At 40.7% G+C, this 26,894-nt stretch overlaps 1 protein-coding gene across 1 annotated transcript in view; it reads left to right on the top strand.

Annotated features, from left to right (window-relative positions):
- LOC132380343 (E3 ubiquitin-protein ligase rnf213-alpha-like) overlaps positions 1–26,894 on the top strand; it is a 163,611-nt gene that overhangs the window by 67,759 nt on the left and 68,958 nt on the right. Inside the window, exons 35-46 of the mRNA XM_059949090.1 lie at positions 2,253–2,408; positions 4,224–7,754; positions 8,350–8,486; positions 12,310–12,408; positions 14,504–14,622; positions 15,359–15,478; positions 16,697–16,752; positions 18,345–18,498; positions 20,119–20,254; positions 22,098–22,289; positions 23,530–23,663; positions 26,671–26,846. Of these exons, the coding sequence (XP_059805073.1) occupies positions 2,253–2,408; positions 4,224–7,754; positions 8,350–8,486; positions 12,310–12,408; positions 14,504–14,622; positions 15,359–15,478; positions 16,697–16,752; positions 18,345–18,498; positions 20,119–20,254; positions 22,098–22,289; positions 23,530–23,663; positions 26,671–26,846 (5,010 nt within the window). The remainder of the gene's footprint in view (positions 1–2,252; positions 2,409–4,223; positions 7,755–8,349; positions 8,487–12,309; positions 12,409–14,503; positions 14,623–15,358; positions 15,479–16,696; positions 16,753–18,344; positions 18,499–20,118; positions 20,255–22,097; positions 22,290–23,529; positions 23,664–26,670; positions 26,847–26,894) is intronic.

Here is a 26,894-nt window from a genome sequence, read left to right as displayed (position 1 = left end):
GGAGAATGCCTTATGAGGATAGGTTGAATGTGCTAGGGTTTTTTTTTCTGGAGCTAAGGAGGATGAGCAGTGACTTGACAGAGGTGTTCAAGATGACAAGAGTGGATAGCCAGAGACTTTTACCCAAGGCAAAAGTGGTTCATTTTAAGGGTGTTACTTTAAGCTGATTGGAGGAAAGTATAGGACTGGATGTCAGAGGTTTTTTTTCTTTTACACGGAGTGGTAGGTGCAGGGGATATCCTGTCAAGGGTGGTGGTAGATGTAGGGGTAGTCAAGAAAACTTTAGATAGGCACATGAATGATAGAAAACTGGAGGGCTATGTGGGAGAGAAGAGTTAGATTGATCTTAGAGTAGGTGAAGAAGTCAGCAGATCATTGTGGATCAAAGGGCCTATACTGTGCTGTTGTGTTCCAGGTTCTGCTTTGACCCAATGATGGAGAAGGAATGACGATACATTTCCACATCAAGATGGTGTGTGGCTGAAGGACAAGTCCAGGCAGTGGTATTCCCCATGCGTTTGCTACCTTGTCTTTCTGACTGGGAGATGTCATGAGTTTGGGAAGTGCTGTCCGGGAGTCTTGGTGAGCTACTGCAGTGCACCTTGCAGCTGGCACAAGCTGCCACGAAGGTGTGCTGGCGCCAGACTGGGGGCGCCTGCCCATCCAGTCGGGCATTGAGCCACTAAAGTGCTGTTGAAGCTGCATTTATCCAAACTAGTGGAGAGTATTTCAACACACTCTTGATTTGACCCTTACCCAGTAGATGGTGGATAGGCGAGTTAGGAGGTGAGTTGCGCGCCACTGGATTCCTAGCCTCTGAACTATTCTTGTAGCCACCTTTTGTATGTATATAGCTACTCTACTTTGGCTTTGGGTCAGTGGTAGTTCTGCAGATGTTGATAATGGGGGATTCAGTGATGGAATGGCAGGGGTGATAGGTCTTCGATTACTGGATTTATCATTGGATATTCCTCAGTTTCGTCTCTGCCACGTTTCAGCAGTTAAAATCAGTGCCATGTTTCTGAAGGAAATCAGTGCTATTTTCAACAGTTAGTTTTCTTCCCTAAAAATGTAATGCAATTTCCAGAAGCTTTTCTTCCTCATGGTTACCCTCTATTTTCCAACTTCTTTAATTCAATCCATATAGTTGAAAAATTTGCAAGAAACCTTCCTCAGCACATTATTATCAATGTATTATCTGATACTGATCCCGCATCATTTAGTAATTTCTGAAATGGTTAGTCTTGCTTCAATCACGTCACTTATACTTACCCTTCTCTTTCTGTCACCCCCTCTACAATCCCTGCCCATTACTTCCAGCTTTCTGTTGCTTGTTGTCTAATTTTAAATTTTTGTTTGTTTGAGGATGCCTGTGCTAAGCACTTCGGAATGTTTGAGATAGTCCGTATATGTTGACTGCCAGACAAGTAGAATGACTCCCCTTTTTTAAAATCAAACTAGTTTCCTTTATCTAGGTTATTGCAGAGCCCAATATCCAAAGCCTAAATTTGGAGATCTACAATCATCTACCAATTTCCACTTTAATTACCTGTGAGAAAGCACCTGGAGTATTGTGTTCAGTTTTGGTCTCCTTATAGAGGATAAGTTTGTAATCGAGGGAGTGCTTTCAGACTTCTTGCCAATATGGTCAGTTTGCCATGTGAGAAATAGAGAAGACAAGCCTTGAGTTCATCTGGAGGAGAGGAGATTGAACCAAAATATTTTTAGAAGGCTCCTCAGGCTAGGTGAATGGGAAAGGTTTCCACTTGCTGAGGAGTCTAGAATCAGCCTGAGGATAAAGGTCAGGCCCTCTTTAACTGAAATGAAGAGGAATCGTTTCCCTCAGATAGTGGTAAATCTCTGCAATTCTCTGTTCTGGGGGGTGCTATGGAAGCTCAGTCCTGGAATTGACTGAAAATAAATTGATGGACTTCTGGACAATAAAGGAATGGCGGTCATGTGGCATTGATCAGCCATTGATGAATATCGGAGCAGGTTCAAATGACAATTGACCTCCTGCTGCTCCTATTTCCTTATAAATGTTTTTTTTTGAGTGATTTCCCCTCTATTAAAGTGGAGGGAAAAGCTCTATATACTTCATGTTTAGATGACAGGTAAGTCTGTAAGCACCTGTTCCCATTTAAACCTGAAGACAGAATCAGTCCTGTCGTTGAAATAAATGTCAATCATATCTGAAGTACGGGTTATTGGAGAGTTTTTGTTAATCTTTCTGATTCTTCTGCTTTTGCAAGGTAAGGAAAGGACTGGAAGAATTCCTTTTCAAGATCCTGGTGTTGGGTCTGCTGAAGAACAGTCAAGGAAGGATATGGAAGCGCAGCACTACTCATCTGTACGTTGTGGAACATCTGAATGCCAATGGACTCCTTAATAAAACGCAAACTCAACAGGTGGTTCGTGCTATGTTACTTTCAAAGCAATGTTTTGTGATTATCTGTTAGATCTTGTGTGTGGTAAGTTTCTGAAGCAAAGGATATTTGATAAAGTTCAGGGAAGGTATCTGAATGCTCATATAATATACTTTCCATGCAGTTTGTACAGTCGGGTTGCAGTCTTGAGTCTGTGTCAGTGATAAGTTACCTCTCTATGGGGTCCACACAGCACCAACATGGTGTCATTCTCTCCACTCTGAGCAATGGGACAATTTATTACTTAAAGAGTGCTAATGGTGGCGGTAGGGTTTTGTGCCAAGTTCCAGCCGTGTAGCAATCATACATGTCATTAGCATAAAGATGAACTGCAGTATTTCTAAAAAGAAATGGACAGTCAATGTCTCTGGTCGAGATGAAGGTCTCGACCTGAAAGATCAACCAGTGGTCATTTGCCTCTATGCAGGGCTGGATTCTCTTGTCCATTCGTCCCTCCCCGCTAATCTCCCTTCTGGCACTTAACCCTGCAAGCAGTCAAAGTGCTACACCTGTCCAGTCACCTCCGTTCAAAGACCCAAGCAGTCCTTCCAGGTGAGGCAACACTTCACCTGCCAAACCGTTAGGGTTGTCTATTGTGCCTGGTGCTCCTGATCTAGCCACCTCTACGTTGGTGAGACTCATCGTAAATTGGAGGACCACTTTGTCGAGCATCTCCGCACCCCCCACCCCACATGCAAGACTTCCCAGTGGCCGAACATTTTATTACAGTATTTTCAGCTAGAAAATCATGATATTTTAGACATAAGACATTAACTTATTCATTACCAAATATGAAGTCGCACTCTACAATTGTGGAGAAATCAAAAACTGATCATTCTTATACCTCATCTTTCAAAAAGAACTTTGATCTCTTCTGGGCTTGATAGCTTTCGCTCTCGCTTATCTGCACTCAACCGTAACATGCGTAGCACTCTTGTAACGGGTGATGATGGGTTCTGTTGTCTGAGTTTTTGTACACCATCTAAATGCAATTTACTTGCCAAATGATGCTTCAAAAAGTCAAGTTTCCAAATATCCCACTTCTTTCCACGAGCAAATTCTCCAGCAACTTTTGCATCACGACAATACAAACACATAACTCTAGTTTCCAAATCATACATAAATATTTCTCATAGGTGAACGTTCATGACCTCATGAGCTTTCAGTGTAACAGTTTCTACTATTTTGTAAAGCCATTCAAATTTAAACAAATTTGCAGTTCTTTTGTACTTCATGCCCTTCGCTTCTTTTGAATTGGACATAGTGAATGAATATTTTTTTCAATAAAAACTTAGTAAGCTATCTACAGGATTTGATAACGGATCTTTGTAAACTTTGCGATATGAACACTGTCCGCCAAACATGGCTGCCGTTGTGATGCAGCTGTACAAACCAGAACGGGAAAAGTGAGGTGACATAAATTAGTGACGTGTATTGTGGTATTTGATCAACTGACTTACTAGTTAACAGAAACAGTTAGCTAAAAGATTATTTTTAGTAAGTATAATTATTAATTACTACATTATTTTAGGTAACTAACCTTTTGTGTGCACATTAATTTCCTTCGTGCGCTGGCTGAAAACGTGTGTGCATGTGCACACGTGCACAGCTTAGAGGGATTATAGCTTGTCAGTATGATGGCACCCTTCCATTCTTATGCTGCTTGTTCTGTCGATTTTGCTGCACAGATGAATGCTAATGCTTTTCTCTTAGTGAGGAATAATATCAGCAACATTGATTGGTAGAAACTCACACCTTATTGTGTTTCTTTTTCTTTCCATTGTTGTTTTTCTGAAGGTAAACATGGGACTTCTAAACGTTCTCCCAACCATTCACTGCAGATCACCAAAAGAAGTACGTCAGCTTGAACTGAAAAAGCGCAGAGGGGAATTACTAAATATTTTGGACCCACTAATGGATGAGCAGGAGTTTACCAGTGAAGCTATTCAGAGACCCTTTCAATATCTCTACCGGTTCAGCGTGAAAAGAAACATTGATAGTTTCACCCATAGAATAGGGAGTATCGAAGGACATCCGGCTGAATGTCTAACCTTATTTCTCCAATACTGCGGGATACAAGATCCCTCTTGGGCAGAATTGAGAAACTTCTCTTGGTTTCTGAATATTCAGTTAAAGAACTGTGAACGGTCTATGTTTTGTAATCCCATCTTTGTTGAAGACACTCTGGTAGGATTTAAGAAATTCATCATTGAGTTCATGATTCTTATGGCTCGGGATTTTGCAACACCTTCTTTGAACATTTCAGATGAGAGCCTTGCAGTTTCAACCTCTCAAACCGATGAAGATCTATTACCATACATAATCCGGAGAAGATGGGAAAGCCACCCTCATCCGTACATATTTTTCAATGCCGACCACTTCTCCATGACCTTCCTTGGCTTTCACCTGAAAGAAAACAATCAAGGTGGCTGCGATGCTGTGGATCATCACACTGGTAAGGTTCTGAGAGGGAATGTCATGTCGTCACAGCTTGAAGAAGGGCTCAAATTGCAGAGAATTAAATTTAACGAGGATTTTGACGCTCTTCCCAGAAACGAGAAAATCCGCAAACTCTGCCTGGTGCTTGGTGTTTTAGAGCCAAGAGATCCGGATGAGACCTACGAACTGACAGAAGACAACATGATGAAGATGCTTGCCATCCACATGCGCTTTAGGTGCGAAATCCCAGTCATTATCATGGGGGAGACGGGCTGTGGGAAAACGAGACTGATTAAGTTTCTTTGTGACCTCCAGAAAGGCAGTTCCCAAACCGACAACATGAAACTAGTCAAGGTGCACGGAGGCACAACGGCAGAGACAATCTACATGAAAATTGCAGAAGCAGAGAAACTTGCCATCTGGAATAAGCAGAAATACAATTTGGAGACGGTGTTGTTCTTCGATGAAGCCAATACCACAGAGGCTATTCACGCCATCAAAGAAGTCCTCTGTGATAAAACCATTCAGGGCAAGCCAATGAAGCACAATTCAGGTTTAAAAATAATTGCAGCCTGCAATCCCTACAGGAAGCATTCTGCAGACATGATCAAGCGCCTGGAAATGGCTGGGTTGGGATATCGAGTCAAAGCAGAGGAGACAGAAGACAGACTGGGAAAAGTGCCTTTGAGGCAGCTGGTATACAGGGTTCAGCCTCTACCGCCAAGCATGATCCCATTGGTTTGGGACTTTGGCCAGCTGAGCGAGAAAACTGAGTTGGCTTACATAAAGCAGATAGTGGAAAGATATATACAAATCCACAAACTTCCATTTCTCCATAAGAAAGACATAATAATGGTCCTTGCCCGCTCACAACATTACATGCGACAAAAGAAAGACGAATGCAGCTTTGTCAGTTTGCGTGACGTGGAGCGATGCATGAAGGTTTTGGTGTGGTTTTATGAGCGCCGAGAATTACTACATTTCTATCCAAACCCAAATACCAACATCTTACAGGCCCTGATAATGGCAGTGAGTGTCTGTTACTATCCCTCATTAGTGGACAAAAAAAAATATTTAGAGGTCCTAGGAAGTATTTTCCCTAAACCTTATGATGCTCCGGAGGAACTAGAAGCTGAAATTGTCAGGTGTCAAAACCTTTTCCTGCAAAACATAAAAACAAGAGAAAGAATTGCTAAAAATGAGGCCTTAAAAGAAAACGTTTTCTTAATGGTCATTTGCATTGAACTGAGAATCCCACTTTTCCTTGTTGGGAAACCTGGTAGTTCAAAGTCCCTGGCAAAGACTGTCGTACTGGATGCAATGCAGGGTCAGTCTGCTCACTGTGAGCTTTTTAAAAAGCTGAAGCAAGTCCACATGGTGTCATTCCAGTGCAGCCCTCACTCAACCCCTGAGGGCATCATCAATACTTTCAAACAATGTGCACGCTTTCAGCAGGGCCGTAACCTGAATGAATATGCCTCTGTCGTGGTCCTAGATGAAATTGGCCTGGCCGAAGACTCTCCACAGATGCCGTTAAAGACCCTTCACCCACTGTTGGAAGATGGTTGCGTCGATGACGACAATCCACTCCCACACAAAAAAGTAGGTTTCATTGGAATCTCCAACTGGGCCTTGGATCCTGCCAAGATGAACCGTGGAATCTTTGTGTCCCGATTGGATCCATGTAAGGAAGAGCTGATTGAAACAGCCAAGGGAATATGTTCAACTGACCATGTTTTGCTACAGAAAGTGCAACATCTCTTCCCTAGATTTGCCAAAGCATATTTAGAAATATGTCGAAAACAATGTGGACAGTATTTTGGACTTCGTGACTATTATAGCCTCATAAAAATGGTGTTCATCGAAGCTCAGGAAACAAAGCGTGAACCAACAGAAGAACAACTGGTCAGTGCTGTGTTACGAAATTTCAGTGGTAAAGACGGGTTCAATCCACTCAAGTATTTTCTCCCTGATTTAGACCATAATCCTCAGACAAACACACTGAAGATGGTGAAACAAAACATCACAGCAGATTCCATTGATGGAGAGTGTCGTTACCTGTTGCTCCTTACGAAGAACTACATTGCCCTTCAGATTGTACTGCAGCACGTTTTTCAAGACTTGGATGACAAGCCTGAGATTATATTTGGGTCCAGCTTCCCAAAAGATCAAGAATATACCCAGATTTGTCAAAATGTAAATCGTGTGAAGATCTGCATGGAGATCGGAAGAACTATAATACTGCTAAATTTGAAGAATTTGTATGAAAGCCTCTATGATGCTTTAAACCAGTACTATGTGAACCTTGGGGAATACCAGTACGTTGACCTGGGTTTAGGGACACATCGCGTCAAGTGTAGAGTGCATAGAAAGTTCCGACTAATTGTAATCGAAGACAAAGATGTTGTCTACAAGCAGTTCCCTATCCCTTTGATCAATAGACTTGAAAAGCACAGCCTAGACATGAGTACTGTACTTAACCTTCAGCAAAAGGGTATTGTCAAACAGCTGGAAGCGTGGATTGAGGAGTTTGTGTCAATAAATCGGAATTGTGTCGGAGCGTGTGGCAAATTAAATCTTTCAGAAGTGATCATTGGGTTCCATGCTGATGCGTGCGCTAGTGTCCTGCTGCAAGTTCTCGACACTACGCATCTGTCAAATGAAGGTACTTCTGACGATCAGCGAATCATCTTAAAATCAGCAAAATGTCTCCTTCTCAACTGTGTGACCCCAGATGCCGTGGTTCGCCTGAAGCATTCAAAGCTTGGGGATCATGAAGTCAAGGAACAGTGGAAAGAATATTTTGTTGAGCAACACCATAGATCTTTAAGTGATTACATTCACCAACATCTTACTGACAAGAGGGCACAACAGCATGGTTTTGTTGAGGTAATAATGCCAAAGTCTATATATTTTAAAATATTTTGGTATTGTCTTGAGTTTGTGAGTTTACTTGCCATAACAAACTGAAATACAATTATGAGGCCTTAAATAACTTCTGGTGATGATTTTGCAAAGTTTTGTAAAGCTTTCAGGTGATAGGTAAAGCCAGGTGAAGGGGAAGGAAGGTGGGTGAGGGAGGGAGATGAATTGAGAACCTGGGTGCTTTGTAGGTGAGAAAAGGTAAAGGGTTGAAGACGAAGGAATCTGATAGGAGAGGGGCGTGGATTCAAGGTAAAAGAGAAGGAGGGGCGTCAGATGTTGATAGCCGGGTGAGGAGAAGAGAAGGGGTTGGAGGAGAGCCAAAATGGAAAGAGAGAAAAAGGAGTGAGGTGGAATTACAGGAAGTTGTAGAAATCGGTGTTCATGCTGCCAGTTGGGAGGCTACCCAGACGGGATATGAGGTGTTGCTCCTCCAACCTTACTGGTTTTGACCAATTCAGTTCTCAGATGAATCAGTCACGGAATGGTGAAGCAACTCAATCTAAGAGCCTGGTTATTGTCAGCACCTGCAAATGTTTTCACTGATATTCCACTGTTTCAGGTAACAACATTTTCAAGGCTGCTGACCAAATCAGACATCAACCTACTGGACAAAGAGCTTGGTGACATTGTGGGCCAATTTGTTCTTCTGTTCCTGCACCAGTTCGACACAGAATATTCCTTCTGCAAAAAAATAAGGTCCATTTTCTAAATTGTTCCATATCATTGATTGTAAAGGTAGTAAAGACAGAATCAGAAATTAGTTCTATCAGTATGATATTTGTTAGGTAAGTGGGCTATGACCAAAGGAACAATGGCTTGATTCACACAGCACTTTAGTGCTGAAATGTTTATTAGCTGCATCAAAAATCAAGCTTACAAAAGTTAGCAAAAATAGTAAAAAGAAAGCTACCAATATTTACAAAAATATAACTATCAGAAAGCACAATAATAGCTCAATAATCGCCCAGTGTGAACTCCTGGAAGCCCCAATCTATCTAACCCTCCTCTCCTCCCCCTCTCACCCTTTCCTCCCCCTCCCCTTCCCCATTTCCTTCGTTCCCCCTTCCCCCTCCCCCCTCCCCCACCTTCTCTTCCCATCCTCTCTTCCAACCCCCACTCTTCCCCCTCCCCCTCTCCAGAGCTGCATTTTTTAGGCACCAGGACACACCATCTTTAATTACCCTCAAAGTTAACTAAGACAACAAATGAATTAGAATATGATGCACCCCACCATGTAATTACACTCATATTACAAAATAAATGGAAGTATCTAGCTTAAATAGCGTATACAAACAACAAATACACATTTACACATCCCCATTACTGAAGAAATGGAATATTTCTCCGTTGTTGGCATGAAAGGCAGCAGGGTGTGTCAGCTCGGTTTGGGATCCATTATCAGAATATACCTGGGGGGTCGGTTTGGGATCCATTATCAGAATATACCTGGGGGGTCGGTTTGGGATCCATTATCAGAATATACCTGGGGGGTCGGTTTGGGATCCATTATCAGAATATACCTGGGGGGTCGGTTTGGGATCCATTATCAGAATATACCTGGGGGGTGGTTTGGGATCCATTATCAGAATATACCTGGGGGGTCGGTTTGGGATCCATTATCAGAATATACCTGGGGGGTCGGTTTGGGATCCATTATCAGAATATACCTGGGGGGTCGGTTTGGGATCCATTATCAGAATATACCTGGGGGGTCGGTTTGGGATCCATTATCAGAATATACCTGGGGGGTGGTTTGGGATCCATTATCAGAATATACCTGGGGGTTCGGTTTGGGATCCATTATCAGAATATACCTGGGGGGTCGGTTTGGGATCCATTATCAGAATATACCTGGGGGGTCGGTTTGGGATCCATTATCAGAATATACCTGGGGGGTCGGTTTGGGATCCATTATCAGAATATACCTGGGGGGTCGGTTTGGGATCCATTATCAGAATATACCTGGGGGGTCGGTTTAGGATCCATTATCAGAATATACCTGGGGGGTGGTTTGGGATCCATTATCAGAATATACCTGGGGGGTCGGTTTAGGATCCATTATCAGAATATACCTGGGGGGTCGGTTTAGGATCCATTATCAGAATATACCTGGGGGGTCGGTTTGGGATCCATTATCAGAATATACCTGGGGGGTCGGTTTGGGATCCATTATCAGAATATACCTGGGGGGTGGTTTAGGATCCATTATCAGAATATACCTGGGGGGTCGGTTTGGGATCCATTATCAGAATATACCTGGGGGGTCGGTTTGGGATCCATTATCAGAATATACCTGGGGGGTCGGTTTGGGATCCATTATCAGAATATACCTGGGGGGTCGGTTTGGGATCCATTATCAGAATAAACCTGGGGGGTCGGTTTAGGATCCATTATCAGAATATACCTGGGGGGTCGGTTTGGGATCCATTATCAGAATATACCTGGGGGGTCGGTTTGGGATCCATTATCAGAATATACCTGGGGGGTCGGTTTGGGATCCATTATCAGAATATACCTGGGGGGTCGGTTTAGGATCCATTATCAGAATATACCTGGGGGGTGGTTTGGGATCCATTATCAGAATATACCTGGGGGGTCGGTTTAGGATCCATTATCAGAATATACCTGGGGGGTCGGTTTAGGATCCATTATCAGAATATACCTGGGGGGTCGGTTTGGGATCCATTATCAGAATATACCTGGGGGGTCGGTTTGGGATCCATTATCAGAATATACCTGGGGGGTGGTTTAGGATCCATTATCAGAATATACCTGGGGGGTCGGTTTGGGATCCATTATCAGAATATACCTGGGGGGTCGGTTTGGGATCCATTATCAGAATATACCTGGGGGGTCGGTTTGGGATCCATTATCAGAATATACCTGGGGGGTCGGTTTGGGATCCATTATCAGAATATACCTGGGGGGTCGGTTTGGGATCCATTATCAGAATATACCTGGGGGGTCGGTTTGGGATCCATTATCAGAATATACCTGGGGGGTGGTTTAGGATCCATTATCAGAATATACCTGGGGGGTCGGTTTGGGATCCATTATCAGAATATACCTGGGGGGTCGGTTTAGGATCCATTATCAGAATATACCTGGGGGGTCGGTTTGGGATCCATTATCAGAATATACCTGGGGGGTGGTTTAGGATCCATTATCAGAATATACCTGGGGGGTGGTTTAGGATCCATTATCAGAATATACCTGGGGGGTGGTTTAGGATCCATTATCAGAATATACCTGGGGGGTCGGTTTAGGATCCATTATCAGAATATACCTGGGGGGAGGTTTAGGATCCATTATCAGAATATACCTGGGGGGTGGTTTAGGATCCATTATCAGAATATACCTGGGGGGTCGGTTTAGGATCCATTATCAGAATATACCTGGGGGGTCGGTTTGGGATCCATTATCAGAATATACCTGGGGGGTCGGTTTGGGATCCATTATCAGAATATACCTGGGGGGTGGTTTAGGATCCATTATCAGAATATACCTGGGGGGTCGGTTTGGGATCCATTATCAGAATATACCTGGGGGGTGGTTTGGGATCCATTATCAGAATATACCTGGGGGGTGGTTTAGGATCCATTATCAGAATATACCTGGGGGGTGGTTTGGGATCCATTATCAGAATATACCTGGGGGGTCGGTTTAGGATCCATTATCAGAATATACCTGGGGGGTCGGTTTGGGATCCATTATCAGAATATACCTGGGGGGTCGGTTTGGGATCCATTATCAGAATATACCTGGGGGGTCGGTTTAGGATCCATTATCAGAATATACCTGGGGGGTCGGTTTAGGATCCATTATCAGAATATACCTGGGGGGTCGGTTTAGGATCCATTATCAGAATATACCTGGGGGGTGGTTTAGGATCCATTATCAGAATATACCTGGGGGGTCGGTTTAGGATCCATTATCAGAATATACCTGGGGGGTCGGTTTAGGATCCATTATCAGAATATACCTGGGGGGTGGTTTAGGATCCATTATCAGAATATACCTGGGGGGTGGTTTAGGATCCATTATCAGAATATACCTGGGGGGTCGGTTTGGGATCCATTATCAGAATATACCTGGGGGGTGGTTTAGGATCCATTATCAGAATATACCTGGGCAGGTGTGGGGTGGAAGATAGTGGAGTGTGTATGTAACAAAAGCAGCATGACAGGGAAACGTCGACAGTGCTTCTCCCTATAGATGCTGCATGGCCTGCTGTGTTCCACCAGCATTTTGTGTGTGTGTTGTTTGAATTCCCAGCATCTGCAGATTTCCTCGTGTTTGCAGGGAAATGTTTGTGTGTATGCCGTAGTGTGCATGGCAAGGAGTGCCTCTACCGAGTGCCCTCCATCTCATCACTCAACAAGACAGGGATGAAAGTTAAACCTATGTATACTTCAGAATATGAAAAGCATCTTTGTTTTTATCTGTTTAGTTAGCATAAGTCTATAATCTGTACTTTAAGATTTTTTAAAGCGGATGATGTGTTTCTTAATATTTGCAGAGAGGCATTTCAAGGCTTGAACGCACAAGCCCGTGTGGTGCTGATACAGATGGATACTGAAGAGTCCTGTCAGAGTGCTGAGCTGATTGCTTCTGCCAAGTAGGTTCACTGTTTTCCACATGAAGTCAGATGTACCAAAATACTTAAAATGATCACAAGCACTACGGGTTTAAGTTGAATCCTTTGAAAGCTAACAGAGCTGGTATCAATGATTAACGTCAGAGAATGCATACATCATACAACCTGGAATCCGTACTCTGTGCCGACATCGACAAACCAGAGAGAGGAAAAACAACACAGAATGAATGACAGAAAAATGTTAGAGCCCCCCAAAGCCCCCCCTGCCCCTCTCACACACAAGCAACTGTAAAGCATCAACCCTCTCCCCAACTTGTTCCAGCAAAAAGCAAGCCTCCAAAGGCCATGATCCAGAGTCTTATCAAAAACTGCTGTCCATCCCAACACTTCGACATCTTAACATGCCCTCTCTCACTATCGCTGCTGCCACCGCGTGAAGGGAAGCCAGCAGATCACTGTTTCGACATTGCAGTCTGCGGCATCGCTTATTTGAGTTTCCCCCCACTTGAGAGTCACCAGGCTCCCCAGAGTGAGAGACAGAGAGAATGAACGCGCGCGCAGAGGCCACCGTCTGGATGTTTCAATCTCCCGCGATGCTTCAGTCGGCGACATTGATCAGCAGCATTTAACGTGAGACAGTTCTCAATAAGCATCAGGAATTCAGGAGAAACCTCTTTCCCAAGGCTGTGATTGGGATGTGGAATTCACCTTCTCAGGTGTAAGGGAAGGAAAATCAGTTTTTGAGGATTCAGATCAATAAGGGATAAGGTTACTGCAGGTTATTTTATTTAGAGTATAATAAGAGTAGAAAATCTATATAAGGATATGCAAAGCACAAAGTTGAAAACAAAGTGTAAAATAATTGATAAGAGTACAGATCCCACTTCCTTTTACTAACAAAACAAAGTGTACAAAATAATTGATACAGTAGTAAATCTCACATCCTTCTGCTTGTCATGGACTCCGATTTATGATTACTGGCCCGGAGTGTCTGAGAGATACTTGACACCAATTGAGATTCCAGTCCGAGAACAAAAGTCCAGTAAGCTTGGTCACTGTTCACCCTTATATAATCACGAAAGCCCATGCTTCTTTTTCTATTCTACACGTACCAGTCAGCTACTGTTCTGAAATTAGTTACTTCTTAATGGTAGTTGTTTATGGAGGATTTTGCACTGAACTGGTCTGGTATGTTTCCAAAAATCCTATCAGTCAAGACTTTGGCAACTGAAATGGTTTCAAAATCAGAATCAGGTTTAACTATCACTGGCATATGAAATGAAGTTTGTCGCTTTGCAGCAGCAGTACATTGCAATACATAATAATAAATTATAAATTGCAGTAAGAAGTATATATAAAATTAAAATGAATAAATAGTGTAAAAAGAGAAGAAAATGTAGTGAGCTAGTATTTTATTTGACAGTAAACAATAGACAATAGGTGCAGGAGTAGGCCATTCGGACCTTCGAGCCAGCACCACTATTCAGTGTGATCATGGCTGATCATCCACAATCAGTACCCCGTTCCTGCCTTCTTCCCATATCCCTTGACTCTGCTATCTGTAAGAGCTCTATCTAACTCTTTCTTGAAAGCATCCAGAGAATTGGCCTCCACTGCCTTCTGAGGCAGAGCATCATTGGACACTCATCCTTGAAAAAGAAAACAAGTGTTTATTTACACTTTTTTTTCTCCAGTCCTGCTAAAGGGTCTCAGCCGGAAATGTTATAATTTGATCATTTGACGTCATTTTATTTTTCACTTTGAATTGTCTGCTGATTCAAATCAAGCAAGCTAACTGATACAGCAGACTGGAACCTTAGGGGTAAAAAAAAATGCAGAACTCAGCTCCCAAGAGCATGCCATAATCTTTGATCATTTTTTCCAATGATTGAAATTTAACAAGCAGAAAATCACTGGCTCATTTTGACGTCTGAGTTTGTTGGCATGAACTGGGATTGGATGCTATTTAAATAGCAACCAAAAATTCAAGCAGCAGCTATCGTAAATTAAATGCACGATGGGAAAGGAGCAGCCTTATACGTCTCAGCTGGTTTCTGCTGCCTATGCAATTTTGTTTCTGAAGTTCAGAGTTATGATCTTGCATTCTTCTTTCCAGATACTGCACGATGAATGAGATGAATCTGATGAACATCACGTTGTCCACCTGCTATGTTTACTTTATCATAAAGCTCTCGAGGCTTGCTGATAGATCAAGTTACGTTGGATTTCAAGGAGGTACGGTGAACCCAACATGCCTGTGGACAAAATTGACTTATGGTGTAATAAAAGCAGAAAATGCTTGAGGTTAGGCAGCAACTATTGAAAGAGTAAGTGAGATAATAGTTCAAATATTGAAGTATTTTCTGATATTCTTTTAGATTTCTAGCACCTTAATATTTTGTTAAATTCTCATTCGCTGATGTTTGATGTGAAATGGAAGAGCTGTCATGTTGTATTTTCCGCATTGAACCTAAAATCATGCAACTCAGAAGGATGTCTTTAGTTCATCCATTTTGTGTGTGTTTGTGTGCACCCAAGCCTTTTAAACCAGCAATCAATTACATCCCAGTCCCCTACGCATTCTTCAGCATCTTGGCAACTTTTTTTCTTTCAAGTAATTAACCAATTTAATTTTGTAAATTATTACTGAATCTACTTTTGACACTCTTCCAGGCGTCAGTTTCTCATGGTAAGAGTGATGCTAAATACTTGCACAATAGTCAAGAAGGAACAAAGCATTTAGGTCAATGCGTTATGAGTGGAGGAACAGGCAGATATAATTGCAAGTTGTGTAGTGGAACAAATGAAAAGCAACCACTAGGAGAGGGTAATGTTGCAGTAAACCCCCTTCTCCTTTACAAAACCAGAAACAGCTAGAAATGCACACAAGGGAAGTCAGCATCTGCGAAGAGAAGATGTTTACTTCTGTTACAGAGCATTTAGTACTAACTCTATCCTGATTGCTGTGCAGGTCAATGGCTGTCTGTCCACATAGATGATGTGACTGAATCAGAAGAGATGGGTTCAGATATCTCGGCTTTCTACGACATTACTGTCAGTGAGCTGTTTGCCAAGTCTTTGGGTAAACAAGGTAATTTATCTGTCCTGACCTGTTACTTCACTGTGAATAAAGTGACCATGCTGCTTCGGGGCTTGATAAAGTACTGTGGAGTGCGATGCAAAGAGCTACAGTTTTGAATCTTGCTACTGAAGAGCTTTATTCGTCACGTAAGCATTGAAATATCAAAACATACGGTGAAGTGCATTGTTAGCATCAAATCCTATCAGCAGGAATTGTGCTGGGCAGCCAGCAAGTGTCACCACACTTCCAGCGCCAACAGAACATGCCCAGCACTGGCTGTGCGTCTTTGGGATTGTTGGACGAAATCAGAATACCTGGAGGAAACCCATGTGGTCATGGGAAGAACTCCCTGCAAGCTTAAATCGAAAACCAAACAGAGATCGCTGTGCTGTAAAGTGATACTCTAACTTCAACATTACCATGCCGTCCCTACGCTACAGTGCTGCTTCTGATCTTCCATAATGCATCAAGAGCTACAAAGAGTAATTGAATGTATGGGTCTTTAGGAATTAGTGCTATGAATAGTTTTCTTAGGCTACAACAGGATTTAGACAGAGTGTAGAGCTGGGCTGGGAAGTGACTGACTGAGTTAAATCTGGAAAGATGTGGTGAGGAACTTTGGAAGGTCGAATTTGAAGGCAGAGTCCTTGGCTAATAGCAAGATTTTTAGTAATGTGGAGGAACAGAGGGATCTTGGGTCACGTCCTCAAAAGTTACTGAGCAAATTGATAGGTTGTTAAGATGGCGTATCATATGTTGGCCTTTATTAGTTTCAGGATGGGGCATAAGATGAATTAGGACACTAATTTAGAGAATTTAGAAAACCTCAGACCTCCATGCATTCATTATCTATGCCTTGCATGAATTAACTCGTCAGTTTGAAACATGATGAATACAGAATCTATTGTAATTAAGTTGCAGTTGTTTACTCCAACGTGTTGTGGTAGAATGGACAGTAATGTAATATTGGTCTTTGGTGGAAGGATCCAGTGGAAGAAATAAATCAGGTTAATCCACCAGCAAAAAAAAAACACAACAACACACACACACACCCCGGAGTTTTGTAACTTTGAAGATGTTAAAACTTACAGGAACCATTTCTTCAACCAGCAGGTAATAATTGACCACACCCTTGTTTTGTACCAATCAGGGATTATTGCTGTGGAATGATGTACATTTGACTTTTATATCCTCCTGTACATTGACAAACAACTGTTTTCATTTTAGAAAATGACACTGTTCTGGAAGATGCAGAAGGTGAACAAGAAGTCAATATGCACATGGTATAAATTTTTTCTTAAACCTTGTATGTTTAATCCACAAATGATTATTTTCTTTTACACTGTCAGTTATTCAGTGCATTTATTTGATGGAAGTATTTACAATTATTGAGTGCCAATTCATATTCATATCAAGATCAGATAGGTGAAAATGATAAAATAAGCTACTGATGTTTTTTTCTGAAATTCATTTCTGGAGATTCAGAAAGGTCCTCTGAGTCTGTTCATAGAAGAACCGAATGAAGTTTCCTAACAGACAGTACTTATTAAAACTGATTAATATCTATTTCTCTATCTCTATCTCTCTGTCTCTATCCCTCTCTCTATATGTCTCTATCTCTATCAAATTAACTGTTTTGGGGAAGGACCCCATGCACCCCTCATACAAACTCTTCTTCCTCCTGCCATCTGGGAAAAGGCACCAAAGCATTTGGGCTCTCACGACCAATGTGGTGAACTACATATACCTGTCTGGACACGCCCCCCCCCCCCCCCCCCACTGACTGCTCCTGTGGCTCCTCCCACTGACCGTGGCTCCTCCCACAGACCCCGGTATAAAGGCGATTGAGGCCTGAGCCCTGTCTCCAGGATGTAGCATGGTGGTCAATTGCTGCTTGTTCTTTCTTCCAGTCAATAAAAGCCGATATCTCGCCTCACGTCTCAGAGAGTTATTGATAGTGCATCAACCAGACTATGTAACAGTTTCTTCCCCCAAGCCGTCAGACTCCTCAATACCCAGAGTCTGGACTGACACCTTACTGCCCTATTGTCTTGTTTATTATTTATTGTAATGCCTGCACTGTTTTGTGCACTTTATGCAGTCTGTAGTCTAGTGTAGTTTTCTTCTGTGTTGTTTTTTTACATAGTTCAGTCTAGTTTTTGTACTGTGTCACATAACACTATGGTCCTGAAAAAACATTGTCTCATTTTTACTGTGTACTGTACCAGCAGTTATGGTCAAAATGACAATAAATGTGACTTGACTTGACTTGATTCTCTAAAGATGGTATATAGTTTTTGTTTTAATAGCCTTATAGCAATATATAGATTATGCTATATATTATTATAGGGTTATTAAAACAAAAACTATACGCCGCTTTTAAAGATTCTTCCCCCAGGTAGTTAATCTGATCAACCACTCTACCCCACACTATCTATTACCCTTGTCACTGCTCTGCTCTGTAAGCACTTCAAACCGTTTTATAATTCTTTTTGCATTGTAAATACATGCTGGTATTTATGTACATTTTATTCCTTATCCATTCTCCAGCTTTTTATATATTTCTTTATGATTGTTGGTTTGTGTTGCATGTTGTGCCAACACACCACAGCTACCGGTAATTCCTAATATTTGTAAATGCATGTGGTGAATAAAGTTGATCCTTGATTACTTGATGGTAATCTTCTAACATTTTGTGCGATCTTGCTTTGTTGAAATTGACTGCTGTTAGCCATGCTGCAAATATGACTACTCCCCAAAGGAAAAAAGAGCTTCACTGCTACTTCCTTCAAATAACATTACGTTGTGATGCAAAATGTGTCATCCTGAGTTGATGAGAGATCTTACAGAGATTTGATTTTTTAATTGCAAGCAGGGAAGGTCACACATCCTCAATACAACACTGCTGCTGCAAAGCTGCATTCAGAGTGCAGTAAGCACCTTGCGTGACAGTAAAAAGGAATGCAGTCGAAACACAGAGCGTGTCCAGATCCTGCTGGATCTCCTGAGAGAAGAAAGTGGATGTGTGGGTAAGCATCACTGCCTGGGAACTGTTACAAATTGCTCTAACAGATTAATAAAGTGGGTTCTGCCTGCAATTTTAGTCACCTATAGTGTTAATGGAGCAGAGCGACACTTTGATTCAAGTCTCTGTAGTTCAGGTGCGTGGCATTAACCTCATAATACGCCTGTAGCCTTAGTTTGAAGTGCTCTGTAACAGATGTTGCAGAATATCTTTAGAAGGCAAGAATTGTAAGTCAAATTCTTAGTTTAAGGTTGTGAACATATATGAAGATCAGTAAGACCATAAGACATAGGAGTAGAATTAGACCATTCAGCCCATTGAGTCCATTCTATCATGGCTGATTTTATTTTTATTTAGAGATGTAATGCAGAACAAGCCCTCGCAGGCCACCGAGCCACACTGCCCTGCAACCCACCTACTTAACCCTAGTCTACTCACAGGAAAATTGACAATAACCAATTATCTTGTTAACCATTTTGTCTTTAGACTGTGGGAGGAACCATGAGGAAACCCATGCAGTCATGGGGCAATGTAGAAACTCCTTACAGGTGGCACCAGAACTGAACTCCGAAAATGGCCCCCTCAACCCCCATCCTCCTGCCTTCTTACCATAACCTTTGACACACTTATTAATCAAGAACCCATCAACTGCCGCTTTAAATATACCCAATGGCTTGGCCTCTACAGCCGTTGGTGGTGATGAATTCCACAGATTCCCCGAACTCTGGCTGAAGAAATTCCTCCTTATCTCTGTGCTTGCACTAAATGGGAAAACACACACTTGTATTCTGAGGTTGTGCCCTCTGGTCCAAAACTCCCCCACATTAGGAAACTTGCTCTCCACATCTCTATCTGGGCCTTTCAATGAGTAAGCGAGAAAGACCTTATTAATAAAATTAGAAGTTTGGTGGTTATATTTAATTGGCCTGTTGCTGTGTAAAATATTACAGTGGGAATCTCTTGGAATCTGGGAGATTTTGTTTTAAGCACAGCATAGACCGTTGAAAGGAGTTTGTTGTATTCTCAGTTTGATGCCTGAATGAAGCTGGAAAACAATTGTAACACAATGCTAAACCCTGAGAGTTCTGACAGAATTTATTAAACTGTAATCTTTTGCCAACACACTATTTATCCCCCATAGATTACTGATTTGAGTGTTTACTGATCCTTTTAACTCAAAAACAGGGTATTATATCAATGCATTACGTAACTGAAGAGTCATTGATTGATATAAAGTTCAAAGTAAATTTATTATCAAAGTACGTATATCTCACCATATACTCTGAGATTAATTTTCTTGCGGCATTCACAGTAGATACAAAGAAAGACAGTAAAATCAGTGGAAAAACTGCACGCAAAGACGGGCAGGCAACTAATATGCAAAGGAAGAGAAACTGTGCAAATGCAAATAACAATAAATAAATAATATCAAGACCATGAGTTACTGGGTCCTTGAGGAGAGTCCATGTTAGTTATTACCTGATAGTTGAAAGAGAGTCCATGGTGGTGGGTTCAGTGTTGAGGTGAGTGAAGTTATCCACACTTGTTCAGGAACCTGATGGTTAAAGGGTAGCAGTAGTGTTACATTGATGAACTGTACTAATAGTTGTCACTGTTTTTGCAGTGGGCTTTTTAAGAATGGCCTCAGAACGAATAATGTTGCAGCTGCAAGAACGGGAAGAGATGTCACCGTATCCAAAGGAATGGATGTGTCATGAGGCATTGAAGATCAGGGCTCTGCAGGAAGGGGGTACCTTCAGGTAACTGAAATTTGCTAGATTGATCTGTACAGGGGTCTGTTACGTGGATTTATTAGGTGTATTGTGCTGACATCCTTCTTAACAGATCAATGTGCATTCAGTGAGATTAATGTTGACTTTGTGTCATCTCTTGTGTCATGACCTTGTGTTATGTCATCTCTTTTGCTTGCTGTAAGATGAGGAGCTGGAGTTGTTTTGAAAGTGTGGAGGGAATGAAAGGGTTAATGCATGATGGCTCTGGGCCTTACTTGTTGGAGTTTTGAGGAATGATGGGGGGGGGGGGGATGTGGAAACATTGTTACGTTCTGTAACTCCAAAACATTAATCTAATTCAAAGGAAAACAAGAGAAATGCAAGTCTTAAATTTATTCTTTACCTTAAGCGAGGTGCGCTCATATCACGTAGTAACGTCATGACGTATACAATTCATGTATTTTTACATATAACCTGCAGTGATCTATTTAAATGAGCAAGAATGCTTAACCAAACAATATATTTGCAATATTACTGAAAAATTAAATACACAACAGGGATCTCATTGAAACCTATCGAATATTGAAAGGCCTAGATTGAATGGAAGTGGAGAGGTTGTTTTCTCCAGTGGGAGGGTCTAGGACCCGAAGGCCCAGCCTCAGACTAGAAGGGCATCCTTTTTACAACAATTATGAGGAGCAATTTCTTCAGCCAGAGGGTGGTGGAACTGTAGAATTGCTACAGAAGGCTGTGAAGGCCAAGTCAATGGGTATATTTAAAGTGGAAGTCTATAGGTTCTTGATTAGTAAGGGGATGAAAAGTTATGGAGGGAAAGCAGGGGAGAGGGGTTGAGAGAGATAATAAGTCAGCCATGGTAGAATTTTGGAGAACTCTCGATAGGCTTATTGTGTTATGTTTTAATGTATGGCAGCTGCATGTGTCCCAGCCCAACTTCAGGGATTTCCTAATCATCCTGCCACTGCAAGCCTCTGTATAGAAGGAGTGATTGGCCTCAAGTTACAATGCATCCTTCACTTTCGAAGTACTTGATATAGCAGTTGGGGGTGTGATTGATGAAGTTTCTTTCTCCTCTTGGCACTTCTGAAACTCAGTAGTACAGCTCTGCATGATACAAATGACCCAACTTGCAGAGATAAAGCTTTTGCAATTTCTTCTGTATATTTTAGAGCATTTTTCATGATGATTTTCACGGTATTCATTGCTGACGGGATGCAGTATCCATTGGTTGAATAACAGATGGTGTTAGGGTGATTTTTTTCAATGCAAAGAAAGAATTATTATAGCAAATGTACATTCTGTGAAGTAACATGATATTGGTTATGGTAGAAGATAGACTTGGACTGAGAAATGGCTTGTGGACCGTCCCTAGACACAGAACCCTTATGTAACTGAGGGGCTGATTGTAATAAGTTTTCAATGGTGAACTGGTATTACTTTGGGATGCTTTATTGTTTTTATTTTAGCACTGACTTTTTGTAACCATGGGCATACACATTCTGCATGAAAAACTCTTAATCTCTGGAGTGGGTTTGTGTGGCAGTGCAGCATGTTCTATCAGAAGCCCTGATGGAAGAAAGAATGATGTAGGGAGAAATGTGACTTTCCAGACCTAAGGGATTGGGAAGATGATTACTCCTTGCCCAGGGCTGTAAGGCTCTATCTGAAAAGCTTGCTGTCGTAACTTTGGGCTGCTAAGGTTTTGGTTAAAAAAAAGGGCCCGGCCTTCCACAAAGCAAGGGCCATCCATCACCATGAATTAGCACACTGTAAAATCTGGAACTGGTTGATTGGAAATTCAATTTTCATGTTAAATTTATGTGTGTTTATTGTCTTTGTGCTGCTAATGTAGACACACAATATGGAAGTGCATTCAGAACATGGTTTCTCCAAATCTGGCACAGTTGGTCTCCATCCTGGACAGGGATTATAACCTGAATCTTTTGGTGGATCCTAATGTACACAAAGAGATTAAACATCTCTGGATGAAAATCTTCAACGATATGCAGATACTAAGAATTTCTCATCAGCCAGGAAGTTTTGGGTAAGTTTGGGACATGAGCAATTTTTGATATCACAGGGAAATTTTCCAGTGTGACTAAAATGATGATTAATAAAACTTTATGAATGTTTTTGCATGAAACTGTAAAATATTGCCTTAGAATTTTTTCAGTTTCCTTTATTAATTTAAGTTATACATTATTGTATATAACAAGTATGAATATATTCTGAAAATGTATATGTATAATCAATATCCACACTGTTTATACATTTAGCAATTTAACAGCTAAAATCTTTGTAGCTTGATTTGTTCTTTGCTTATTGTAATATATTGCTTCAGTTTTGAGTGTGTGCTTTGTATGATATCATTCTAACTCATTGCATCACTTTCTGGTATGGGGGGCACTGCACAGATCAAATTAGGCTGCAGAGAGTTGTAAACTCAGTCAGCTCCATCATGAGCACTAGTCTCCCCAGTATCCAGGACATCTTCAAAGAGCAATCCCTCAAAAAGGTGGCATCCATCACTAAGGACCAACATCACCCAGGACATCCCCTCTTCTCATTGCTACCATCAGGGGAGAAGTACAGGAGTCTGAAGACAGGCACATAATGATTCAGGAACAGCTTCTTCTCCTCTGCCATCAGATTTCTGAATGGACAATGAAACCATGCATGAACACTACCTCATGACTTTTTTCCCTTTTTGCGCTACTTATTTAATTTAACCTTTTAAATATGTATATGTGTGTGTGTGTTTGTATAAATATATACAAATATTTACAGTTTTTTGATAAATGTATTGCAATGTACTGCTGCCATCTAACAACAAACTTCACAACATATTCCAGTGATATTAAACCTGATTCTGATTTTGATTTTGATTTTTCCTTATTTGGAGATACAGGCCCTTCTGCCCCAAAGTGCCTTTGCTGAACAATTACACCCATTTGACTGATTACCCAGTATGCCTATGGGAGGAAACGCATGCAGTCACAGGGAGATCAGCAGTGGAATTGAACCCAAGTCGCTGGCACTGTAAAATGGTGCACCCTGCCATGCAGTCCTAATATCTCAAGGCTGAATGCAGTCTCATAGCTGAGTTTGAAAGTCAACATCGGGGGTGAAAACACATCACTGGTTAAACTCTTTGAGCTATGAGAGCTCAACAGTGCATGAAATAATAATGAAGGAAACAGCAGGAGAACACCTCCCATCTTCTTCTATCATTCCTTCCATTATTACAATGCAGTGACACGTATTTGAATCTTTGTTTCTGTCAGATCAAATACTGGAGAGATAACGGTTGATCACAAAGTGAGCAAAGGAAGTCTAAATGTTCCCTGTGCCACTCCTTTTAGTTGGCTGATCAAGGAATACATTGACCAGCTCTGGACTGAATTCCATTACTTGCAAGGTATGGTGTTGCAATTCTCAGTAATAAACATTACAATAATAGTACAAAGAGATTGGGATTACATTATAAGTAATTAGCATATGCAAATATAAACTACAGGTAACGCAAGTATACTTATCCTCCCAAAATATTAATGTAATTAAACATAATTTAAAAACTGAAAAAGTGTCAAAAAAACCCCCAAATTGAAATAAAACAAAAGCTAAACTAAACTAAATTAAACTAAACAAAGCTGGCTATTATATTACATCAGATACAATCATTAATAACATTAACTCCACTCACCTATCCATATATTTGAGGTTAATAAAAAGGATTTGGAAAAGGTCAAATTACATTATTTGAAAGTGTTGAATAAATGGCCTCCAAGTTTCTTCAGATTTAACGGACGAGTCAAAAGTGACACTTCTAATTTTTAAAAAATTTAAACAAGATATAGTTTTGGAAAACCATTGAAATGGAGTAGGAGGATTAATCTCTTTCCAATTCAATAAAATGGATCTTCTAGCCATTAATGTAACAAATGCAATCATCCAACGAGCTGAAGAGTATCAATAACTATGTTCTATTATTGGTAAACCAAAAGTTGGCGTTAATAGGATGAGGTTGTAAATCAATATGTAAAACTGTTGAAATACTATCAGAAATGTCTTTCCAATATTTTTCCAAAACAGGGAAAGACCAGAACATGTGAGTCAAAGAAGATACCTCAGAATGACATCTAGCACAGACAGGATTTCTATGAGAGTAAAAACGAGCTAGCTTGTCTTTAGGCATGTGAGCCCTATGCACCACCTTAAGTTGTATCAACACATGTTTAGCACATATACAGGAAGAGTTAACTAATTGGAGAATTTTCTCCCATTTCTCCATAAGTAAAGAAAGTTGAAGTTCCCTTTCCTATTCATTCTTAATTTTATCAGATATACCTGGATGTATTTTCAAAATCATATCATAAATAGTTGCTATTAAACCCTTCTGATAAGGGTTTAAACCTAAATATTTTTTTCATGATATCAGTTGGATATGAAGTCGGAAAAGTAGGGAGTGTAGATTTCAAAAATTTTCTAATTTGTAAATATCTAAAAAATGGGATCTGGGCAAAATATATTTATTAACCAACTGTTCAAAAGACATGAAACAGTTATCCAAGAATAAGCCACAAAAACATATTATACCTTGTTATTTTCCATACCAAAAAGGCTTGATCCATAACAGAGGGTTGGAAAAAAAATTAGATATAATAGGGCTTGATAGAATAAATTTGTTCAAACCAAAAAATTTACGAAATTGAAATCATATTCGTAATGTATATTTATTTATTGGATTAACCATTTGTTTATTCAATTTAGAAAGAGCAAAAGGAAGTGAAGTCCCTAAAATAGAAACCAATGAAAACCCTTGTACAGATTTACATTCAAGGTTTGCCCATTGTGGACTTGGAATTATATCCAAATCCTGTGTCCAAAATATTAAATATTGGATATTAATTGTCCTAATAAAATCTTACATTCTGCAATGCCAAACCACCATCCTTTTTAGACTTCTTTAAGTACTTTTACTTAACCTAGGATTTTTATTCTGCCATATACATGAAGAAATTTTAGAGTCAACAGTATTGAAAAAGGATTGGTGGGGTATTTAACTACAAAGTACATATAGACATACGTGGAGCAATTTGTTCCTAACAGCCTGGACTGCCTTTAAATACAATCACAGCTTATCTGAATAACTTACAAAATCTGCATTACCATCAACCTACATTAACCTTTTACTCCCTTCACACACTAATGGAGTTCCAAAGAACTGGATTCTCCCACAAGAGGGAGCATTCTCTCCACATGACCCCTCAGGACTGTGTATACTTCAGTGGCATGGATTTCATACTTATGAACTCTGCTGAAGGCTGCCAGATACCACTCTAACCTGTCCATATTTACTTCACAAGACAACCTACCCATTCACTCCAGCACTGAGTTTAGTCAGTTGATTTTACATTGGTTCAGCAAATACATTATTGTACAATTTACAGGATGTTTTGATTGATGCACCATCATTGCCCATATGTGTCTTTTAAGAGGCTCTTAGGTATATGGAGCTGAGAAAAATAGAGGGCTATGTGGTAGGGAAATTCTAGGCAGTTTCTAGAGTAGGTTACGTGGTCGGCACCTCATTGTCGGCTGAAAGGCCTGTAATGTGCTGTAGATTTCTATGTTCTTTGTTCAACCGTTGCTTGTCTCTTCATCAGCACTAGATTCCTAACTAGCATTGTTTTCTGCTCTGCATCAACTGATCTCCTCTAGAACTCTTCAAGTCTATGTCCTAAAACATATTGTCTCTCTTCATTCACCTACATTGATAGCCAATACGTAAGTTTTTGACTTTAGTTTTACAGTGCCTTGAAAAATTTATTCAGTAAGTTTGTAAATTGGTTTATTACTGTCATATGTACTGAGGCACTGTGAAAAACTTACCTTGCATAAATGTCCGTACAGATCAATTTAGTACAATGGTGCTTTGAGGTAGTACAATAACAGTACGTAGAATGAAGTCTTCCAATACAGACAAAATTCACGTAGACAGTCATTTGCAAGGTCACTAGGTTGTGAGATCAAGAGATCTCATCATCTCCATTGCTGTAATCCCCTTTATTTCTATAGTCCTTGAATTTCTGCTTCCTTTCTTGCTTTGCCACTGTTGAAAATGCTCAGTTGCCCTGTACTTTAAGCTGTATGGGTTCCAAGCTCTAATATTCCCATCCCCAATCTCTGCGGCATATTCTCTCCTTTGTGTTTTTAAGCTGCTGAGCTTTGACAAAGCGTTTGCTCACTTGTCCTAATATTTCCTCTGTTGCTCATTAACAGATTGTATACAAAGATAGTACCACATATGGGATGTTTGTATTATTATGCCAATATATTTAAACCTGCATTCGTGATTAAAGGTTTGACTTGTCTGATTATCTGATGCTCCAAATAAAATATGATGAAATGTTCATCTGATTCAGGTGCAGCCAACCAAGACAAGGCAAAAATACTGAAATTTGTTGAGAGTTTTAACAACAGTAAGCTTGGGGAGTATTTGGCAATTCAAAATGAAGAAGGAAAATGTGACCTTAGTCAGCGGTATCTGACTGATTTTATTCTGATGACTATTGACTGCTGCTCACTTGCAGAAGTTGAGGTAAATCCAAGGTGTTTGAAAAATAATTCTACAACTTTTTCTATTAAT

Source organism: Hypanus sabinus, chromosome 23 (genome assembly GCF_030144855.1).
Source record: "Hypanus sabinus isolate sHypSab1 chromosome 23, sHypSab1.hap1, whole genome shotgun sequence".
Classification (NCBI taxonomy): domain Eukaryota; kingdom Metazoa; phylum Chordata; class Chondrichthyes; order Myliobatiformes; family Dasyatidae; genus Hypanus; species Hypanus sabinus.
Note: the sequence above shows the minus strand (reverse complement) of the source record. Positions and strands in the feature narration are given on the sequence as shown.